We start from the raw sequence: 18,476 nt of genomic DNA on the forward strand, positions 1-18,476 counted from the left end.
TCTGAGTGAAGAAGTTTCTCCTCATCTCAGTTTTGAAAGAGCAGCCCCTTATTCTAAGATTATGCCCCCTAGTTCTAGTTTCACCCATCCTTGGGAACATCCTTACCGCATCCACCCGATCAAGCCCCTTCACAATCTTATATGTTTCAATAAGATCGCCTCTCATTCTTCTGAACTCCAATGAGTAGAGTCCCAATCTACTCAACCTCTCCTCCTATGTCCACCCCTTCATCCCCGGGATTAACCGAGTGAACCTTCTTTGTACTGCCTCGAGAGCAAGTATGTCTTTTCTTAAGTATGGACACCAAAACTGTATGCAGTATTCCAGGTGCAGTCTCAGTTATATAACTGCAGCAATACCTCCCTGTTTTTATATTCTATCCCCCTAGCAATAAAATCCAACATTCCGTTGGCCTTCTTGATCACCTACTGCACCTGCGTATTAACTTTTTGATTTTCTTGCACTCGGACCCCCAGATCCCTTTCTACTGCAGTACTTTCCAGTTTCTCGCCATTAAGATAATAACTTGCTCTCTGATTTTTCCTGCCAAAGTGCATAACCTCACATTTTCCAATATTGTATTGCATCTGCCAAATCTCCGCCCACTCACCCAGCCTGTCTATATCCCCTTGTAGTTTTTTTATGTCCTCCACACTCTCTACTTTCCCTCCCATCTTTGTATCATCTGCAAACTTTCTTCCTTGGCCTACTACTCCCATGAGTTCAAATACTGGTTTTGTGGGCATTATTTTTTTGGAATTATTGACCCCCCACCCCCTTCCCCCCACCCCCGCCCTCCCCCCGGTCCCTTACCCCGCCCCCCCCCACCCCGCCATTGCACCCACCGTCCCTCCCGCTTACCCCCCCTCCTCACTGTCAATATGGCATGCAGATTCCATGGAATGAAGGGAACACGGCTATGTACTAGCTTGGCTGGTAATCTCCCTGAAATCACAGCAAATAGACTGTTGCATTGGGGCCACATCTTGTATGAAGGAATGGTATAAATGTAGGCAAACCTACCTACACTTACATTGGCATTTCTTTTGATGCCACTGAAGTTCTTTCTCAACTTCGCCCAAGCCCAGTAGATCTGGAGACTGCATTTACTCACCCCATGACCTCTGCTTAGGCAGCTTGGGCCTTTGCTTTCAGATGTGATAGATCTTCTGCTTCAAAGAAGACCACTTTCCTTCACTGCATCTTCTGCAATAGGGCCTCCAAGGCATCATTACTAAAAGCAGGAGGCTTTCCCTTGGCCTTCATTGCAACATCTATGAAATATTTACTGCACCTCCATCTTCACTCAATTGCAGCACTCCTCTACTCCCCTTTAAAGGTGAACAACATCCTTTAAGATCAGTTGGTTGGCCCAATCTCCTGACGCAGCCAACCAGCCTCCAGGTCTTACTCTCTGCACAGTTTCCATGTTCAGGGAGATGATTTAAATAAAGTGGAGAAGCATAAATTGAAGCATTGTGGCATGTGCCACAAGCATGCATATTTTGCAGGTATCAGAAAATCAGGGTGTAGCTCCTTTATTCTGAGTTTCGTATCCCCTGCAGTTCCTCCTTCTCGATAATGATATTGTATACCTACATTGGACTGTCCAACCAGAAAACTAATATTCCTCTTCCTGTAATTTTGTGATTATTAAAAAATACTGGAAGGCCCACTGCCATTCGTTATGCACCAGTATCGGAGTTTGTGAACAACAGAAAACAGTATTTGTAAACATAAATGACTGGAGGAAACAATTGTTCTTATCTTCACTTTTTCCAGTGGTTTATCTGGGCTATCAATATTGTGCTGTGTTAATTTTAAACTCCAGAGATTAGGATTCTGCACTTAAACAAACTTTGCCACAACTCAAAAGTTCCCTAATTAGGTAAGGGGCGCTTTTAACTCCCCAGCCTGGTGGAAACGGGGTGGTAGTGGAGATAAAATCGCATTCGGAGATGTACCACCCCATTCCTGCTTGATTCCTGCCCAACACCATCTGAACTGTGCAGTTTTATTAGGCTTCCGAGGCGACCGCCTGAAGCAGACGGGAGCCCCATGAATACATGCAAATCGGGGTCCTATAATATCATTAGGACCTTAATGCAATTTTACTGGGCAAAAAACGGGCGCAACGATGTTGAATTTAGATGCCCAAATCTCACATGATTTAACAAGTGCACCTCACTACCCATAACGCAGCATACATGGGAAGTTCATTCTTTGTGACCAAGAGGAAGACACCCTCCAGTCATCACTAGTATTTCTTTGCAAGTTAAACTTATTATGGCACCTCTATTGCTAATATATAAAATGAATGCCTATAAAACATTCTAATTTTATATACAAAATCGGAGGCACGGCCAATCCGTCAGGGTCTTGGAAACTCAGATAGGCTGGGTCTCGGCCCTAAGCCAGTTTCCTGCATGGCCTTCTGAGGGCAAAGGCTCTGCCTACTTCCACAAGGAACCTTGATGCAAGTCGGAGCAGAGCCAAGGGCTGGTACTCCTACTTACGGAGTACCTCAGTAGGGACCATCAGTGCAGGTCCGCCTGGTCTCACCAGGGGTACCTGCCCAATCTCAGTAGAAGTGAGGCCCGCTTAGGGGTCAAAGCCAGGGGTCTGAATTCTTTTCAGGGGTTTTGTAGAAGCCACCTTCATCTAGGGGTCACTCAGGACACCCGGACTCCTCTTCAAGGGGAACCTAGCATGCCCCCCTGGCTGTCCAGCTACCACTGGCATTCTGGGGTGTTTGGCAGGGGCTCTTGCAGATGCATCCCCACCTTGCCAAAGGTCTGCTCCTGTAGGCCGCTCCACAGCCCCGCAAACTAACGGCAGGGTCAGCAATGGAGCTCTGCCACTGATGCATTCCCGGCGGACTTTCTAGGCTCTGGTCTCTTTTCTCATGTGGTTTCATGTGATAGGGGTTCAGTACTATTTGCTCAGAGTGATTGGCTTACCTGCCACTTCCACTGTCATTCTCACTTGGCTGCCATCCATGACCTGCAGGTCAGCCAGACCCTTCAGGATGATCGGGCCAAAACTCTTTTTGGAATCTTCATCACTTGCACTCTCAGTCTTCTTGGTGGTCTTCCTTTCTGTTTACAAGAAAAATCTGTAAACTCTGTACTAAACAAATTGAATGACATTTACATGAATTAATTTTAAGGCCAAGAGGGTGGTGATAGAGGGTGTTGGAGATTGGAAACTAAGAATGCAGATGCAGTAATATAGGCTGGCTAGAGCTTCAAGAATCATAGTGGTGTCCAGGCTTACGAAGAGGCCTCCTCCTAGATGCTCCGGAGAACAAAGGACCCCATGGGCAGCAAGAAAGAGGAACAGCAGCAGCCTGAAAAAATGCAGAGGACAACCATTGCTTGCTGCAAGACAATTTTGTGTCACAATGATGCAGAAGACCTTCTCTCAACTACTATATCTGACCACGGTATTAACAACCTCTGTAAATCTTCTTCCTTCTAGCCACACAGATATGTCAATGGGCCAGATATTGCTGGCAAAATAACGGCGAGCTTCGTGTGTAAGTCACCCAGCAACTTTTGGCGAGAAACAGATACCCCGTAAGTTGCGATTTGCGCTGCTCCACCGTTAGTCTTGCAAAAACGTGAGTTCGCCATCAATCTCCCCGTGAGTGTCAAGAAATTGCTGCATTTGCGCATTAATTACAAATTAAACTCACCGCAGAAAGATAGGGCTGGTACTTAACAGCATATGGGCACTTTTAATGACGAGATTTATGTTCCTGTAATGCCAATCAACCTCTCCAGCCCAGAAAGGGAATCATTTTAAGTGTAGAGTCTCACACCTGCAGGTAGTAAATTGTTCTTAGAGGTTTTTAAAATTTAAAATTTTAATTTTTTTTTCTTACTTTTCCTTTCTGTCTCTTTTTTCACTCTCTTAATCCAATCTTTCTTTCCCTCTCTTTATTTCTCTTTCTGTATCTAATTTTACTCTAGTTCACCCTATTTCCTTCTCCGTCATTCCTCTGTTTCTTCCTCTATCCTTAAATCAGCTCGCATTTCCAGCAATTTGCAGCAAAAAAATTTTTCAAGCTGAGGGGCAAGGAAGAAAATCTAACTAATAATAGAATCATACAGCACGGAGGGAGGCCATTCTGACATTCGTGGCTGTGCCAGCTCTCTGTGGAGCACGCTGCGAGAGGCCCCGCTCCAGCAAATTCAGGGCCAAATTATTTTTGCATACAAAGCTCACACACTGTAAAACATGTCACAAAGGCAAGTTGTGTGCATTTTGAAGCTAACTTAATGCTTGCAGTGAGAAAGACAAAGGGTTTTGATACTTCATGCTTGTTAAATCAAATGTTAAACTTATCCACTATTGAGGAAATAACTCTGGTATTGCTAGTTCAAGTATAGTATGTGTTGAAGATTCAGTGCTCGTGCTCTGCTCAGTGAAGGGTTATGATAATGTAAACAGTGATAGATTGTGCCACTAGTCAGAGAGATGGTAATGAGAGGGCACAGATTTAAGATAATTGCAAAAAGATTTAAAGGGGAAATTAAGAAGAATTTCTTTCTAAAGTGGTTAGAAAGTAACATTCTCTACTACAAGCCACTGTTGAAACAGAATCCATGAATTATTTTATAAAGGAATTACATTGCAGCTTGAAAAAGGAATAATTAAAAGAATGGGGAGCGAGTAGAATTAGACTAGGTGGCTCAACTGGAGCAAACCACCAGCAGATTTCCTGGGTCAAATGGCCTGCTTCTGTACTGTAACATTCTTTGATTCTATTTACATCTTACAGTACTTTATTAACTTCAAAGGTTGGATTGGACCTATATTCAGCTGAATGCTCGTTTATGCAGTTTGGTGCTGGCATAAACTAGACCCAGTTCAGAAGTTCATTTCACAGCAATGCAGTCATCCGTTCTACCATTCATTAATGCCACTACTCAGATCTAAACTCAAAATCCAGATACTGCTTGAACATGCAGACTGAACAACGTTAATCATTACAGTGCATTTAATGGACAATTTCAAGATACATAGGAGTGTTTGACTGGATGCTTACCCAAGGAATGGGAATACTGTGAATATGTGAAGCGATACACGAGAGCTATCAACTAATTGGCACTCTTAGTGGAAAGGATATTCTATACAGAAAAGATTGACTTTCAATAATTATTTAATATCATGATGAAGTTCTTTAATGCCATTTGGAATGAGACTAATAGTCTTGCTTTCAACTGTTGCCCATATTTTTTTCAGTATGGGATTATTTTAATATTATTTTCAGCAGATTCCAGGATAGAATGTTTGTTTTGTTTAGTATTTGAATATTTATACAATATTTGAAGAGCAGACTATTTTTCTAATGTCTGGGTGTGAGTGATGTGAGTGGACGGTCAAGGGATATCTCACAGATCAATCTATAGAACTGACCTTCATTGAAAGAAATGAGTCTTCACCCTCCCCACCCAAAGTGCAACAATCATGAGCCATAATAAAGTGAAGTCTTAGAGGAGAATGGAATTACTTCCACAAATGAAAGACTTTGCCTTCGAGGAGGAAACTCAAAGATGATTAACAAAAACGCAACCACTCACGGTCCTCTTTACAGTGTTTGTAGTAGGAACAAAAACAGGAAAAATGTCACGAGGCCCAAAAGGCCTGACTCTTTTTGATCTCACCATATCCCTCAATTCCTTCTCTCTACATAAACACAATGGCCTAGAAATTCAGCCACGCAGCGCATGTTTTTTCACACACTATACGGCCTACTGGGCTCTCAATATGGCGGGCAGGAAGCAAGCACGTATTTCTGGCTGGAAGTGCGTCACCTGCCATTTTGGATAAGGTAGTTGCGCCAGCGTCAGGAGCACACGAGAACATTCAATGGTGGAAATAATTTCTTTAAACTAGGGTCCTGCGCTTCTAGCAGGACCTCTTAATTTTCAAATGTCCCAACGCATCACTCACCACGTGCTGAACTCACCCAGCACAAACCCTTATTTAAAAAGGGTAGTAGGCAGAAGGCTGGAAATTATAGACCAGTTAGCCTAACATCTGTGGTGGGTAAAATTTTGGAGTCTATTATTAAGGAGACAGTAGCGGAACATTTGGATAAACATAATTTAATAGGACAAAGTCAGCATGGCTTTACGAAGGGGAAGTCATGTCTGACAAATTTGCTTGAGTTCTTTGAGGACATAACGTACAGGGTGGATAAAGGGGAACCAGTGGACGTAGTGTATTTAGACTTCCAGAAGGCATTCGACAAGGTGCCACATAAAAGATTATTGCTCAAGATAAAGAATCACTGGATTGGGGGTAATATTCTGGCATGGGTGGAGGATTGGTTATCTAACAGGAAGCAGAGAGTTGGGATAAATGGTTCATTCTCGGACTGGCAACCAGTAGCCAGTGGTGTTCCACAGGGGTCGGTGCTGGGTCCCCAACTCTTTACAATCTATATTAACAATTTGGCGGAGGGGACCGAGTATAACATATCAAAGTTTGCAGATGATACAAAGATGGGAGGGAAAGTAGAGAGTGAGGAGGACATTAAAAACCTACAAGGGGATATAGACAGGCTGGGTGAGCGGGCGGAAATTTGGCAGATGCAATACAATATTGGAAAATGTGAGGTTATGCACTTTGGCAGGAAAAATCAGAGAGCAAGTTATTATCTTAATGGCGAGAAACTGGAAAGTACTGCAGTACAAAGGGATCTGGGGGTCCTGGTGCAAGAAAATCAAAAAGTTAGTATGCAGGTACAGCAGGTGATCAAGAAGGCCAACGGAATGTTGGTGTTTATTGCTAGGGGGATAGAATATAAAAACAGGGAGGTATTGCTGCAGTTATATAAGGTATTGGTGAGACCGCACCTGGAATACTGCATACAGTTTTGGTGTCCATACTTAAGAAAAGACATACTTGCTCTCGAGGCAGTACAAAGAAGGTTCACTCGGTTAATCCCGGGGATGAGGGGGTTGACATATGAGGAGAGGTTGAGTAGATTGGGACTCTACTCACTGGAGATCAGAAGAATGAGAGGCGATCTTATTGAAACATATAAGATTGTGAAGGGGCTTGATCGGGTGGATGCGGTAAGGATGTTCCCAAGGATGGGTGAAACTAGAACTAGGGGGCATAATCTTAGAATAAGGGGCTGCTCTTTCAAAACTGAGATGAGGAGAAACTTCTTCACTCAGAGGGTGGTAGGTCTGTGGAATTTGCTGCCCCAGGAAGCTGTGGAAGCTACATCATTAAATAAATTTAAAACAGAAATAGAGAGTTTCCTAGAAGTAAAGGGAATTAGGGGTTACGGGGAGCGGGCAGGAAATTGGACATGAATTTAGATTTGAGGTTAGGATCAGATCAGCCATGATCTTATTGAATGGCGGAGCAGGCTCGAGGGGCCGATTGGCCTACTCCTGCTCCTATTTCTTATGTTCTTAAACCGGCAGGAAGGCCCCCCATACTTACCTGAATGTGGAGCCCCGACCCCATATTAAAAGAATGCAGGGCTGCTCCCCCTTACCGAGTCACTGATCTCCCTGGCTCGAGGCCCAATCTCTCCCCCCTCAGCCTGAGGGTCGCTGCGACGCCAGCAGCGGCCGGATCTTCAGTCATGATTCACCGGCTGCTATGCGCAGCTGACTGGCTCCATTGTAATGAGGCCTGAAGCTCAATATCGTGGGCACCCCGGGCCTCACCATTCAGGTGCAGGAATAGTATCCTGTGCATCACCCCCACCACTCCACCCCCACCACGGCACTCAAATTTCTAGGCCAACTAGTTTTCTCCTGAACTCATTTATACTGTTCACTTCAAATGATTTTCCTGATAACGTATTCCACTTGATTCATTCCTTTACTTCAAACTTCATAAATCTGTGTCCTTTGATATTTGAATCCTTCACCATAGGGAACAATCTGCTTGGGTCAACCATATGAAATTTCCTTCATTTCCAGTGATAAATATGCAACTATAATATTCCAAAGCAGTACAGATAAGACAAATTAAAACAATGAACAGAATTGTTAGACTTTTGCTAGTGCAGATTGTACTTTTCCCCGTCCCGCCCCACACCTCCCCAAAAAAAGTAAACCCGAAACAGTGGACCATGGAAAAAATGTGTTAATCTCTTTTGCAGCAATGTTAAGTTTTAAGACGATCTGGGCACTGCAGTATGTACTTGTGTTGCTGATTCATTGAGTTTACATGCTGGGTTTGGTTGTGCAGTCATTCACAAGGGGATTTGGAGCTTTGGGAACTATAAATCACATATAAAAGATGATATCACATGGGAAAGTCAACGAGAACACATGGGTCTACAGTAAATTAATCTCAAAATGTCAAAATTGAACCTTCATGATAAAAACAGCCTGAAGTAACTCACAGAATCTAGCACAAGCTTTCTAACTCGGCAATGTATTCCAGAACACAGTAATAGTAACCTCGATGAGTGAGTGACATTGTGATCATTTAGAATATCTAATTGCAGTGCATGACTCCCATAGTCCCTCCATATAAGGGCATGATGTAAGGATCTATATTTTGTTTACAGTAAGAAACAGAAATCCACTCAACATAAAACAATCACATGTCCAACTTCCATTTCCTTTCCAGATATCAGAAAGGAAATAAAACTGCACTTCAACAAAAATGGTTTCAAAGCTCCAGAAGCAGGAGATGCAGCATTCACTCCCCTGCCCTGCAGAGTCTAAAGAAAACCTCAGAAGGAAAAAAAGAATGGCCATCATTATAGATGCAGGCTGTCTGTCGGTGCATGAACAGTTTTCAGAAAGGTTTTCAGGACATCATCTTTCATCTAAGTAAAAAGTAATCATGGCTCAGGTTTAGTTACAATCAGGGCAGAAGTTGAAGGAGGGCAGGATGCTGGCTGTAGCTGCCTTTCTCTCGCTGCTGTCTGTTAAACTACCTGCAGCATAAATTAGATGGTTTCACCAAAAGGGGAGAAAAAAACTGCAAGTGTTCATAGCTGTTTTTTAACGTGGCTTTGTAGCATTAACCAAATATTACATTAGGATCCTACGAGAGGACGGAGATTCAGATCTTAAGATGCGGGACACACTTTCGAAACATCTCGGTTTATTTAATGATGAGCTGTTTGGTAAAAATGTGAGCCACAATAAACCTTTTGTGGAGATGCAACATCTTAAAAGATTGTGGGGGCGATTTTCAATTTCTGGCTACCTGAAAAACAGAGAGCTAACAGCTGAAAATTATGGGTGGGGGGGGGCGCATCTCGGCCTCCCCTTGGTCACCCAAGGCCTGACTCATGCAATTTTCAGCTGTGCCTGAAAAAGGACAAACAGCTCACCCGGGCAGGGATTTGACCGAATATACAAATCGGTGTCCTCTGTTATTGTAGGACCCTGATTGCAATTTTAAAGTACAAATGGGAAGAACATGCTCAGTGCACAGTCCACTCATTTGTACTTGGTGGCGAGCGGCCTAACCAGTGGCCCTTAAAGGGACTGCTGGTAGCCGCTCCACAACAAGGCCTCAAACTTTTTTTTCTTCTATTTTTGCGGTGATAGGAGGCGTTCAACTGCCCCCCCCCTCCTGTCTTCACAAAAATACTGCGGCCTGCTGCTGGCCCATGCTCACCCCTTCAAGGCTCAGCTTCTCCCACCCCAGCTCAGCGTAGGAGCTGACCAATTTCCTGTCCTCCCACAACCAGCGCGTTGCAGTAGAGCACCCATTTGGTGCCCACAGTTCACTGGCTACATGCAAACGAGCTCCAAACCTGAGACTGGTTCAGGACTCCCGATACCAGCTTCAGGCAAGGCGGTATGGCTCCTCTGCCGACTTCAGGCGGAAGTTGATGATTTCCTTTCCTGATCTCAGTCAGAGGGAGTTACCTTAAGCTTGAGTGTGTAGTTCTGAGGTTGCCGTATAGCTAAAGAATTGTTGGCTAAGGAGATCTTTGCAATTTAAGAGACTAGGATGGGAAAATGCTCTCAAACTGGACAAACTCCTCAAGCTGATACTCTAAGCAGATGCCTGGAGTTGGATGCTGTAAACAGATAAAGGTTTACTCTACTGACAACATTCATCTGTCCAACAATTTGCACCTCTGTTCGTGGGTGGTCAAAGTCTGCTTTAAAAGCCTCGAGGTTTGAGTTAGTTCACTCAGTATATTTTTTTCACCATTAAGAAATACCTAGAGGATATGATTAAGATTTCAGAAATGCAGATTTTATGATATTGTAATTTTGGTTGTTCTAATTGTACAATGAATAAGTGACTTCCTCACCGATCCTGGCAATTCAAATATAATTCTAAATAAATCTCAATGATGCCCTTCGTCACACCGTAGCAGCAGAATTCGTGGCCAATGCCATGACATCTGGATGATCCATCAAGACTATTGCTTTGAATGCTGGTCTCTGTTAATCGAGGTCTGCGTTTGGCACTGGCAAATAGTCTCTTGATTGGCCAGTAACAATTTGCAACTCTTATAAAAAGCAGAACTATACAATCTATTAAGGATGCTGAGGAATTCACATATTTAACTAAATGATACTTCATTTTGATGTATAAAAAGTGATCCTAGTGTAAGGATTTTGGACATTGGGTCAAACCCCATTTTATTCTTTTGAACTACTGGATGATTCAATATAAAGAGGTAACCAGTCCCTTTAAGGAGTGGGACGTTCACTTGGATAGTCCACTTACAGTACATTTGAAAGCAAGGGATAACTTGCCCTGGATATTACAGTATAAATGTACAATTGCAAAACAGCAAAGTGCAGACCGTTTAAATTGGACACTTGAACATCAGTTTAACATTGCAGGAGCAACACAGTACAGAAACTGTAAACAGGCTGCAATTTTCAATAACAATTGATAAGAAGAAGCTTCCAGAAGGTTTTCGATGTTCGTAACAACTGCTAAGGACAAAGATAAGAGGACACCTGGCTTTGCGTAGAGGGGAGGATATAAAGGGTTCATACGGTCCATTAGTGGTCCAACCAGCCGTCCATCTTAATGCAATGGACAAATTGGACCTTCTTATAACTTGGGTTCACACCTATTTGCTCAGAAGCATATAAAGATAAGATATCATAGCAGTCAAAACAGACAGACAACAGACAACATTAAAGAAGCTGGAAGAAGCTTCAAGAGTTAACGACTGCAGCATGAGTTCCTCCAACGAAACTTTGTTTCTGAACTTTGACAAAAAGACTTTGATTCTGAGCTTTGACCAAATCACTTTGTCTCTAAACTTTGATGAAAAGACAAACCTTGCTGAGAAGAACCTCGACATATCACTCAACACATCTCTCAACAACGCACCTGTTATTGCAGCAATTGACACCTACTTCTAGACCTCGACGACTGCTTTGATGCATAAGGTTGTATATACTACTTGCTCGCTTTGCTTCATGCCTGTTTATGTGCTCTTTTAAATCATTAAGTAAGGAACGTTGCGAACCCCCACTTGTATTATCGTGTAGAGTAATCCTTGTATTAATTGAGTTGCTTCATACTTGCTATGTGCTCTTTTTAAATTACTAAATAAAGAATCACTTTGATTCACAAAACTACTGCGTCAGGGGGCTTTCTTTGTCTGAACTATCGTCCAGATCCATGAATCTCTAGGAAAGTCCCTAAATTGCCGACACTCGTCAGACCAGGCACTGGCATTGTTTGCCTTGCTCCAGCTCATACTGAATCCTCTCAAATCATAAACATTTCATGTTAAGTTCAGCCTGTCTTTGAATTTTCTGATAGAAAACATAGTCAGAGATAGTCACTTTTCTCTATCATCAGAAACCTAAAGAGAGGCGGCCTGAGTTTTTTAGACTTAAAAGTTGGAGTTATTCATTTTTGTGTTCGCCAGCCAGCGGTTTTCACTTTAATGGACAGAAAGTGGCAGGCTCGTCTTGGAGAGCGTGCAGTGGAGATTTACTAGAATTATACCAGGAATGAGGGACTTCAGTTATGTGGAGGTACTGGAGAAGCTGAGATTGTTCTCCTTAGACCAGAGGAGGTTAAGGGGAGATTTGATAGGGGTATTCAAAATCATGAACCGCTGTTATAGAATAAATAAGGAGAAACTGTTTCCAGTGGCAGAAGGATCGGTAACCAGAGGACACAGACTTAAGGTGGTTGACAAAAGAACCAGAGGCAACATGAGGAAACATTTTTTTACTCGGAGAGTTGTAATGATCTGGAATGCACTGTCTGAAAGGGTGGTGGAAGCAGATTCAATAGTAACTTTCAAAAGAGAATTGGATAAATACTTGAAAGGAGAAAATTTACAGGGTTATGGGGAAAGAGTTGGGGAGTGGGACTAATTGGACAGCTCTTTCAAAGAGCAGGCACATACACAATGGCCTCCTTCTGTGCTGTATGTTTCCATGGTGAGTGCAGAAGTGAAAAGGTCCATGCAGCAGTTCTTACATACTGCCAGCAGTGCACAATAACCATTTTTAGGAAGTTTCTCTATTGGCACCAAACTACTGATTTCTGTGAGATTACCATTATCACAATGGTTGTTTGGTTTTGGGGTGGTGCAGAACATCTGGCCTCAGATGCCAAATAAGCTGTATAATTGGGGCACTACTCAGCCTACAGTGTGGGAAAGTGAAAATTCAGACTGGTTCAGTAGAGGGTGCTTTTTGAGGTTAAGAGTTGGCATGAGAGTAAGGAGAGACTTACTTTCCATCTGATCATGCTATACTTGAAGTGGAACTGCTTGATGTTGACATTGGGCACAAGAAATGGAAAAACATTCAATTCCTGAGCTCAGACATCTCTCACTTTGATAAGTGAGAAATAGACCCCAAAAATGTGTTTATTTGAAAGATGAAAACAAAAGTGTTAAATAGTTAGACATAATAGGAAAGAGTCTCTATACTGCATCTTAAGTCATTCACTGACAATGGCATCCTTATTTCCAACACGCACCCCACCCCCCTTCCTCCCGTTATTAATAATGGAGCTAGTACTGAGCCTTTGGCAAACCTTTACAATACAGCACAGATATTATCAGGAGATCTTGTTACTTTCGATTGCTGATGCCTCGGGAAGGAAAATCTTATTTGGGCTAACAGCAAGCACTTGTGGAAAGTTAATTCAGTATTTGAAAATCTGAACACATTCCCATTTCAAAATATTGTCTATTGAACAATAGCATCAGCTGACAATTCAAAGGGCAAGTTATTTTATTACTGGAGAGACTGTATTGGAAAGACCCAAGGACACCCTTACTCAGCAGTTGCTATTTACCATTTATGGTATTTGAATGCAGTCCTGGCAGCTAGGGTATTAAGTGTTATGTAGTGAGCATAAGGGTTTAACTCCTAAGGAACTCTCATGTTCGTAAGAGCAGGCCAGTCACTAGAAGCTTGAATATGCAAACTGCCACAAGCCTTGATGATAAATATTTCAGTAAAACGTTCTCAATACTTTTTCAAAATGATTTTCAGTTTTAAGGTGCTGCAGAGTAGTATTTGTTTAAAGTACTCCCTCAATATCTATTAATGATGTGGAGATGCCGGTGATGGACTGGGGTGGACAAATGTGAAGCATAGCTTAGCTTCACTCACTCACCTGACGAAAGAGGTAAACTCCGAAAGCTTGTGATTTTCAAATAAAACTGTTGGACTATAACCTGGTGTTGTAAGATTCCTTACAAATATCTATTAAAATCTAGAAGGATATGCTGATAGGGTTATATGAAGAGGGGTGGGAGGAGGCTCGTGTGGAGCATGAACACCGGCATAGACCAATTGGGCTGAATGACCTATTTCTGTGCTGTACATTCTATGTTCATATCCACACACACACGCATACACACACACAATTACAAAAGTATTTGTTCCCAGTTTTTAAAAAAATCATCAACTTTTTGCTGGTAGGGTACGTTGCTTACATCGCCAATGTTGTGTTCCATAAGTGGGTGGCTTCAGATCAGCTCCCGGGCTAGTAAAAAGTTGCCACTTCAGTTAAATTAAAACCAGCCACTCTGGATTGCAGATTGCTGGTCTTTTTGTCAGTGATGTCCCCAGAGTGGGTTGGAGGGAAGGAGGGTTAGGCTGCAATAGGGGGTCTCCAGCGAGGGCAAGAAATATTACTATTTAAAAAACACAACACCAACAACAACAACTTGCATTTATATAGCGCCTTTAACGTTGTAAAACATCCCAAGACGCTACACAGGAGCGATTTTCAAACAAAATTTGACACATAAGGAGATATTAGGACAGGTGATCAAAAGCTTGGTCAAAGAGGGAGGTTTTAAGGAGCATCTTTAAAGGAGGAGAGAGGTGGAGAGGCAGAGAGGTTTAGGAAGGGAATTCCAAAGCTTAGGCAGCTGAAGGCACAGCTGCCAATGGTGGAGCGATTAAAATTGGGGATGTGCAAGAGGCAAGAATTGGAGGAGAGCAGAGATCTCAGAAGGTTGTAAGGCTGGAGGAGGTTACAGAGATAGGGAGGGGGCGAGGCCAAGGAGGGATTTGAAAACAAGGATAAGAATTTTAAAATCGAGGCGTTCCCGGACCAGGAGCCAATGTCGGTCAGCGAGCACAGGGGTGATGGGTGAACTGGACTTGGTACGAGTTAGTATACAGGCAGCAGAGTTTTGGATGAGTTCAAGTTTATGGAGGGTGGAAGATGGTAGCCAGCCAGGAGTGCATTGGAATAGTCAAGTCTAGAGGTGACAAAGGCATAGATGAGGGTTTCAGCAGCAGATGAGCTGAGGCACGGGAGGAGGCGGGCGATATTACGGAGGTGGAAGTAGGCGGTCTTGGTGATGGAGTGGATATGTGGTCGGAAGTTCATCTCAGGGTCAAATAGGATGCCAAGGTTGCCAATGGTCTGGTTCAGCCTCAGACAGTGGCCAGGGAGAGGGATGGAGTTGGTAGCTAGGGAATGGAGTTTGCGGCGGGGATCAAAGACAATGGCTTCGGTCTTCCCAATATTTAGTTGGAGGAAATTTTTGCTCACCCAGTACTGGATGTCGGACAAGCAGTGTGACAAATGAGAGACAGTGAAGGGGTCAAGGAAGGTGGTGGTGAGGTAGAGCTGGGTGTGGTTAGCGTACATGTGGAACCTGGTGTATTTTTGGATTATGTCGCCGAGGGGCAGCACGTAGGTGAGAAATAGGAGGTGGCCAAGGATAGATCCTTGAGGGATTCTAGAGGTAACAGTGCGGGAGTGGGAAGAGAAGTCATTGCAGGTGATTCTCTGGCTCCGACTGGATAGATAAGAATGGAACCAGGCGAGGGCAGTCCCACCCAGCTGGACGACGGAGGAGAGGCGTTGTGACAGGAGGATGGTGTGGTCAACCATATCAAAGGCTGCAGACAGGTTGAGAAGGATGAGGAGGGGGGTGATGGTCACAGTCACACAGGATGTCATTTGTGACTTTGATAAGTTTCAGTACTGTGGGGGGACGGAAACCTGATAGCAGGGATCCAAACATGGAGTTGCGGGAAAGATGGTCATGGATTTGGGAGGCGACAACATGTTCTTTGGAGATGAAAGGGAGGTTGGAGATGCGGTGGTAGTTTGCAAGACAAAGGGACCAAGGGTTGTTTTTTGGAGGAGGGGGGTGATGGCGGCAGACTTAATGGAGAGGGGGACAGTACCTGAGGAGAGGAAACTGTTAACTAACATGGGGGCCAAGAAGGGAAGTTGGGTGGTCAGCAGTTTGGTGGGAATAGGGTCGAGGGAGCAGGAGGTGGGTCTCATGGTCAAGATGAGCTTGGAGACGGCATGAGGGGAGATAGGAGAGAAACTAGAGAAAGATGCAAGTTCAGGGCTAGGGCAGGGGGGGAACCTTAGGGGAAGTTTGGCTTGGTGAGGTAGGGGAAGGGAGGGAAGCAGCTGAGGCAGCTGAATGGATAGTCTCAAGCTTATTGACAAAGTAGTCCATGAGCTCCTGCACTTGTCATTGGAGGTGAAGGTGGAGGAGGCAGGGGAGAGGGGATTAAGAAGATAGTTTGTAGTGGAGGAGAGAAGCCGGGGATTATTTTTGCATTCCAGGATGATCCTGGAATAGTGACTAGTTTTGGCAGAGGAGAGCAGGACCCGATAGTGCTTTATGTGGTCCAGCAGATCTGATGATGAATGGCTAAACCAGTTGTCCGCCATAAACGTTCAAGTCTGCGTCCCTTAGACTTAAGGGAGCGGAGATGAGAACCATCTAACACAGCAATAAGTGTTTTTATAATTTTGGCACAGACATATGGGAAGTACTTTGATTGAGAAGATGCATTCCCTCAACTTCTCTTCTTTAAAGTAAATGCCAGAACCAATATCTGAACACAAATCATAGTAGAATCATAATTTTCAGTAAAATATTGAGGTGTTTAAAAAATGGATTTAGATGAAGTAATTTTCTTTATGCTTGAAACCTACTCTGGAAGACCAGAGCTACATTTTTTTGCAGTTTACTGGAGTAAATCCTCAGAAATGACATTAAAATAAATGCTATATTAAAAAATTCTAACACTCCTGTTTATGTTAAACTCAACTATTAACACTATCCTGGTAATAACAAATGTGGGTGGCTGAACTAAATCTTTGTAATGTTTTTCTGGGTTAAACTAGTATCTTCATATTTTTGCACAACTGATGACGCTTAATATTATGCTTGAAGTATAATGCATGTCTTGAGGAAAATGATTCAATTCATCTCAGAACCAGTGCAATTGCAGCTTTTTCCTGTAAAATACTAGTAATGATTTGTAATCTACAACAGCAAAGAATTGTAAAATTTCACACAGATAGAATTGTTTGATCAATAGTATCAGTTTTAATCAATCACTTTAATACTCTATTATTATTATATTGGTGACAATCTCCCACTTCACTGAGTTCTCTCGATCTTAGATGTTTCACCGTAGGGAGCTACAGGTACTTCGGCGAGAGAGTCACCTGCTTCTCCTCCCCACATTACTTTTCTGCACTTATTATTCATAAATGCAGAGTGGCACAGTTAGACACCAGGAAGCAGCACACTCATAAAGTTGCTCCCTTGGGCACAGTGACTGTGTGTTTGGAGAGACCATGGTGACTGAAAATTGCAATGTAGAAATGAATAGGGGTTATTGCCACCTGGTGGCTATAATAGGTATTGATAGAAAATCTTATGAAACAGTAAAAGCCTGGTCTTTGCTAAGACCATCGCCGTGTGTAGCTGCTCTTAACAACAGCCATGCTTTTACTTTTGCACAAGAACTGCAACTGAATTTAAGTACCCCATTCAATTATCACTAGGATATAACATATAAAGGGGAATAAAAAGGAGTGGTGATATCAGCCATGGCTCAGTGGTAGCACTCTCACCTCTAAGTCAGAAGGTTGTGGGTTCAAATCTCACTCCAGACACTTGAGCACAAAATCTAGGCTGACACTTCAGTACAGTCCTGAGGGAGTGCTTCACTGCCAGAGGTGCCGTCTTTCGGATGACATATTAAACTGAAGCCCTGTTTGCCCTCTCAGGTGGACGTAAAAGATCCTATGACACCATTTCGAAGAAGAGCAGGGGGATTCTCCCTGGTGTCCTGGCCAACATTCATCCCTCAACCAAAATCTCAAAAAAAACAGACTCTCTGGCCATTGTTGTTTATGGGACCTTGCTGTGTGCAAATTGTCTGCCGCATTTCTGATGTTACAACAGTGACTGTAGTTCAAAAGTATTTAATTGGCTGTAAAGTGCTTTGGGATGTTCTGAGGTCGTGAAAGGTATTATATAAATGCAAGTCTTTCTTTTTTTCTTTGTGTGTGTAAGCCTGGTGGATATCCTGTTTTCAGATGACCAAATGATATGTAAAATATCACATGTTGGAAAGCTTGCAGAGCATTGGATTGTTGCAAATGACATCAATGAAGGAAAGAGGGTCAGTGTTTTCTTATTGGCTGTCAACGCCCAAGTTTATGGCCTGGTTAAAAAAAAGAGTGCCTATGGGAAACCAAAGGAAAAATATTTTGAACTCATTTATTGGTGGTGACTCATGAAAGGCTGGAATGGTCCATGATTGCCGAATGGTTCAGATTTCACAAACAAAACCAAAATGAAGGAGATACTGGGCTCAAATTTAGCAGGCCTGCGGGTTCCCAGCGGGTGGCCCTCCGGGAGCGTCGAAAACGCGGACGGCGAAATTAGTGGGTTGCCCACGCGATCGTAGCAGGCAACACACTAATAGGAATCAATTACCTGCTCCTCCGGGGTCCACGGCGCTGCGCAGTACGATCTGTCAGCTGGAGGCTCTCTAGTTAAAGGGGCAGTCCTCCACTGACAGATGCTGCAACCAATGGGACAAATTGCAGCATGGAGCAGCCCAGGGGGAAGGCTGCTCCCAGTTTAATGATGCCTCACCCCAGCTATCATCAGATGGGGTGAGGAGGAGGGGGAGGACACAGATCTTCCCCCCGGCGGGCGGGAGGAAGCGGCCTGCCTCTGCCACCAAGAAGGCCTGGCTCGAGGTGGCAGAGGGGGTCACCT

At 43.5% G+C, this 18,476-nt stretch overlaps 1 protein-coding gene across 6 annotated transcripts in view; it reads right to left on the reverse strand.

Moving 5' to 3' along the window:
- mylka (myosin, light chain kinase a) overlaps positions 1-18,476 on the reverse strand; it is a 316,681-nt gene that overhangs the window by 107,944 nt on the left and 190,261 nt on the right. For all 6 annotated transcript variants that reach the window (XM_067987458.1, XM_067987459.1, XM_067987462.1 and 3 more), the window contains one exon: positions 2,962-3,099. In XM_067987458.1, the coding sequence (XP_067843559.1) occupies positions 2,962-3,099 (138 nt within the window). The remainder of the gene's footprint in view (positions 1-2,961; positions 3,100-18,476) is intronic.

Source organism: Heptranchias perlo, chromosome 7, assembly GCF_035084215.1.
Source record: "Heptranchias perlo isolate sHepPer1 chromosome 7, sHepPer1.hap1, whole genome shotgun sequence".
Lineage (NCBI taxonomy): Eukaryota > Metazoa > Chordata > Chondrichthyes > Hexanchiformes > Hexanchidae > Heptranchias > Heptranchias perlo.